Below are 4,256 nucleotides of genomic sequence, written 5' to 3'. Positions count from 1 at the left end.
CCCAGACCCCTCTGCAGCAGGAACACCACCCTGCCTCTCCCTATGTCCACACTGCCCAGCTAGCCCTGCCTCCTGCTTTCCTAGGTTGGCTTCATGCATAGACTGAGCTTCCCTCCTCTCTTGAAATGACCTGTGCCCAGGGAGTACCCTGGACTACCCCCAGCTCTGGCCTTGAGGCATGAAGCCTGAATGTGACCCCTCTCCTGAGGCTACCCAGTATGGAGGGGGTATTTGTGTTTGGCATCTGGTGGCTTCTGCGTGGTTAGAAGGGCCCTGGACCTTATTTTTCTCCCCTTCTTTGTCTAATCCCTCCCCTTGTCAACACTCTTTGTCTCCCTTTCTTAAAGCTGAAGTGGCCTGGTCCTTGTCACTGTCTGGAGACCTGGGGCTCCCCTTGGACATGGTAGAGCTGATGCTGGAGGAGAAAGGGGTCCAGCTGGACTCCACTGGACTGGAGCGGTTGGCCCAGGAGGCGGCCCAGGTACAAGCTGTGGCACCCCCATGCTGGTTCTGTTGGGACACCCCTTCCCCAGCCCTGAGCTCCTGGGGGAAGAGCTGTGGATATTGAGAGAAATCAAGAGTCTGAGATAGGATCTGTCCCCTCACCTGGGAGGTTTCTAAAACCTCAGGCCACAACTTGTAGAAAGCAACACTAGCCAATGGGCTAAACACAAGAGCAGAAGCCAGCACAGCTTCCTGGAGAGGGGCCTTCCAGGGGCAGCGGTGGGCAAGAAGGCCTAATCCCGAGGATCCCACATGATGGATGGTTCACCAACCAGCCCAGGGGCTCTAGCAGGCAGCCAAGCCCTGAATTCTTATTCCAGAAGGGCTGCAGAGTCCACAGCTGTGTGGCAGGGACAGGGCCCTGCGAGGCTGAAGTCCCACTTTCATTCCCCATGTACTTCTTCCATGCCCATCCTGCAGCACCAGGCACGGCAGGCTGAGCCAGTTCAGAAGCAGGGATTGTGGCTTGATGTCCATGCACTGGGGGAGCTGCAGCGCCAAGGAGTGCCCCCAACTGACAGCAGCCCCAAGTACAACTACTCCCTGCAACCCAACGGAAGTTATGGTGAGAGCCTGGACCGAGGTCTGCCACCACAAGCTTGCCTGACCATGACTAAGAAGAATGTCCAAGATGGTTGCTGCTGGCCCTATGTATTCCCCAGGATGGCCACAGGGGTCTCTGTGGCCCCCAGCTGGAAGTGCCCTGCGGGGTGCCTGTTAGCCCCAAGGCACAGACCCACCTTCACGTCCCCAGCCCCTGCCCACCACTAATAACCATTCTGTTCCCTGGCAGAGTTCGGCACCTGTGAGGCCCAGGTGTTGCAACTGTATACAGAGGACGGGACAGCAGTGGCCTCTGTGGGGAAAGGCCAGCGTTGTGGCCTCCTCTTGGACAGGACCAACTTCTACGCAGAACAGGGGGGCCAGGCTTCAGACCGTGGCTACCTGGTGCGGGTAGGGCAAGAGGTGAGTCTCCACCACAGCCCAGGCTGATTTCTGTGGGTGGCAGACCCAAGCCTGGGTGGGAGCCAAGGGGAGGGAAAGGCTACAGGCACCTTGACCCCTACCCTCCCCCAGGACGTGCTGTTCCCAGTAGCCCGGGCCCAGGTCTGTGGGGGTTTCATCCTGCATGAGGCAGTAGCCCCTGAGTGCCTACAGATCGGGGACCAGGTACAGCTGCATGTGGATAAGGTAAGGATCCTCCCTAACTGTTCCCAATACCCTGCAGCCCTTCACTCTCCCCACTCCCTGCCCTCACCCAGGACCCTAGGTGACAAAAGTATTTCAGGCCTGGCGTCTAGCCTGCATGGCGAAGCACACGGCCACCCACCTGCTGAACTGGGCACTGCGGCAGACCCTGGGCCCTGGCACAGAGCAGCAGGGCTCCCATCTCAATCCTGAGCAGCTGCGCTTGGATGTGACCACCCAGGTAAGCCCGGCACAGAAAGACAGGCTTCATGTGAGGTGACAGGCTTAAAGAGAGACAGCCTGCTGTGAGCGGGTTGCTCTTAGAGGCCTGGGCTCTAGGCCCAGCACAGCCACCCAATCACTATGGGACCCTGGGCAAGTCCTTTCCCCTTGGGCTCCTCGTGCACCAGTGAGGAGTCAGGCTACAGAGTAGCTAGGGCCTCACCCAGCTCTGATGTGGGATCCTGAAGGGCCTCCAGCAGGGGCCCTCCCTTCACCTCCAGCCACTCCTTCCTTGTTTCTACTGTCACCCGAGACATTCTTGCTCAAACTGGGCTGCCCTCTCCCTCTGCTGCCACCCTGTCTCCCTGCCCTTCTTACACACCTGGCTCAAATCCTTTCTCCAGGAAGTACTTGCTGGCTAATCCCCATCCCACCTGCTTATTCCCTGCCCCTGCATCCCCCCATCCTGTAGTTCTCTCTTCCACTGGGCTGCCCCTTGTAAGCTCCATGTGGGTACAGCCTCCTTTTTCTATTTCTTCAACTTTTGGTGCCTAGTGAAAGGCCTGGAGCTTCCAGTAAGCCCAAACTCCCAGATAGCTTTCTAAGGAAAAGAATTGTCTGCTCAGCTAGTGTTTATTGAGCACCTATCATGTGCTAGCCACTATTCTAGAACCTGGGGATAGCTCAGTGAACACTGACCATGTTTCAGTGCATCAGTTACAGGTGTGGGGCTGACTGCATGTTGGTCTTTCCATTTCCTCCCCACCCCTCCAGACCACATTGACCCCAGAGCAGCTCCGGGCAGTGGAGAACACTGTGCAGGAGGCCGTGCAGCAGGATAAGCCTGTGTACATGGAGGAGGTGCCCCTGGCACTCACTGCCCAGGTCCCTGGCCTGCGCTGTCTGGATGAAGTGAGTTGGGGAAGCCCTTTTGGTGGAGATCGGGGGCCTCCTTCAGGCATACCTGGAGGCTTTATCCTTCTCCTTTGGCAGTTAACGGGCCTGTCCCCTCTTGACCTCAGGTTTACCCAGACCCTGTACGGGTGGTGTCAGTGGGGGTACCCGTGGCCCATGCATTGGACCCAGCCTCCCAAGCCGCACTGCAGACCTCTGTGGAGCTATGCTGTGGGACGTGAGTCACTCCTTTGTGCTGCCTGGCCCAGGGGCCCCAGATCCTCGCCCTTCACTTGGTCTTTGGAGCCATCAGCCCTTAATGGGAGATGCACTCTGGCTTCTCCCTTGTCTCCTGTCGTGCCCCCTGACATTCTGTTCCCTCCTTCCTCCCACAGGCACCTGTTACGTACAGGGGCTGTAGGGGACCTGGTTATCATCGGGGACCGCCAGCTTTCCAAGGGCACTACCCGCCTGCTGGCCATCACTGGGGAGCAGGCCCAGCAGGTCAGCATGCCAGTAGGCCTGGGACTTCTGGGTTGAGTGGGTGCATGGGACACACGCAGGTGACATGCTCGGGCTCAGGGGTGCCCAGCAGCAGAGCCAGTATTAATACTTGCACACCAATGTGGCCATAGCAGCTGTTGGCAGCTGGCATGTGTTTTATTTGGTGCTGGTGTCTTGACTGGTCTTGATTGTTATATCTTATTTGTCCCTGACCAGTAATGAGTTGAGAGGCCTTGTCCTGGGGAGATGAATGTAAGCCTGGCGGCCCTGACCCTCCTGTCCCCTCCCTGCAGGCCCGAGAGCTAGGCCAGAACCTGGCCCAGGAAGTGAAAGCAGCCACTGAGCGACTGAGTCAGGGGAGCCGGGATGTGGCAGAAGCACTGAGGCTGTCCAAGGACATAGGACGACTCATTGAAGTGAGGGCCACGCCTACTGTGGAGCTGTTCCCCACCCTCTCCTGGCCCTATTCCCTCCCCTATTCCTCCCTGGACCCCTCTAGACTCTCCCTAGCACTCCAATCGGGTTGGGCTCCAGCTGGCCCAGATGTTTGTCTACAGGGCCCTGCTGGTCCCTACCTCAGAGACTATGGCTCAGGGAAGGGCAGGGGTGATGCACTGCTTCTGGCCATAGGCTGTGGACACTTCTGTGATGCCCCAGTGGCAGCGGCGGGAGCTGCTGGCCACACTGAAGATGCTGCAGCGGCGTGCCAACACTGCCATCCGTAAGCTGCAGATGGGGCAGGTGAGAGGAGATTTGGCTGCACCCATGTGCCCAGAGACACTCCAGCACATATACTGAGAAGTCTCAAGGGCTGGGGCGTGGGGGTGAGTCTGAGGCTGTGCAAGGACATGGGGACGGGGTGGTGGCAGCTTCTTCCTTCTCCCGCCAGCTGAGAACCATCACCCAGGCCATTCCCCCACTTCTGTCTCTTTCAAACTGTGTTT

General features: G+C 58.4%; 1 protein-coding gene across 1 annotated transcript in view; it reads left to right on the top strand.

Moving 5' to 3' along the window:
* The window catches only part of AARS2 (alanyl-tRNA synthetase 2, mitochondrial), a 21,393-nt gene that overhangs the window by 7,158 nt on the left and 9,979 nt on the right, over positions 1-4,256 (top strand). The window contains exons 8-17 of the mRNA XM_011986842.1: positions 185-481; positions 925-1,069; positions 1,298-1,470; positions 1,582-1,695; positions 1,793-1,933; positions 2,689-2,826; positions 2,937-3,046; positions 3,204-3,312; positions 3,606-3,728; positions 3,943-4,053. Of these exons, the coding sequence (XP_011842232.1) occupies positions 185-481; positions 925-1,069; positions 1,298-1,470; positions 1,582-1,695; positions 1,793-1,933; positions 2,689-2,826; positions 2,937-3,046; positions 3,204-3,312; positions 3,606-3,728; positions 3,943-4,053 (1,461 nt within the window). The remainder of the gene's footprint in view (positions 1-184; positions 482-924; positions 1,070-1,297; positions 1,471-1,581; positions 1,696-1,792; positions 1,934-2,688; positions 2,827-2,936; positions 3,047-3,203; positions 3,313-3,605; positions 3,729-3,942; positions 4,054-4,256) is intronic.

Source organism: Mandrillus leucophaeus, unplaced genomic scaffold (assembly GCF_000951045.1).
Source record: "Mandrillus leucophaeus isolate KB7577 unplaced genomic scaffold, Mleu.le_1.0 Scaffold3, whole genome shotgun sequence".
In the NCBI taxonomy this organism is placed as follows: domain Eukaryota; kingdom Metazoa; phylum Chordata; class Mammalia; order Primates; family Cercopithecidae; genus Mandrillus; species Mandrillus leucophaeus.
Note: the sequence above shows the minus strand (reverse complement) of the source record. Positions and strands in the feature narration are given on the sequence as shown.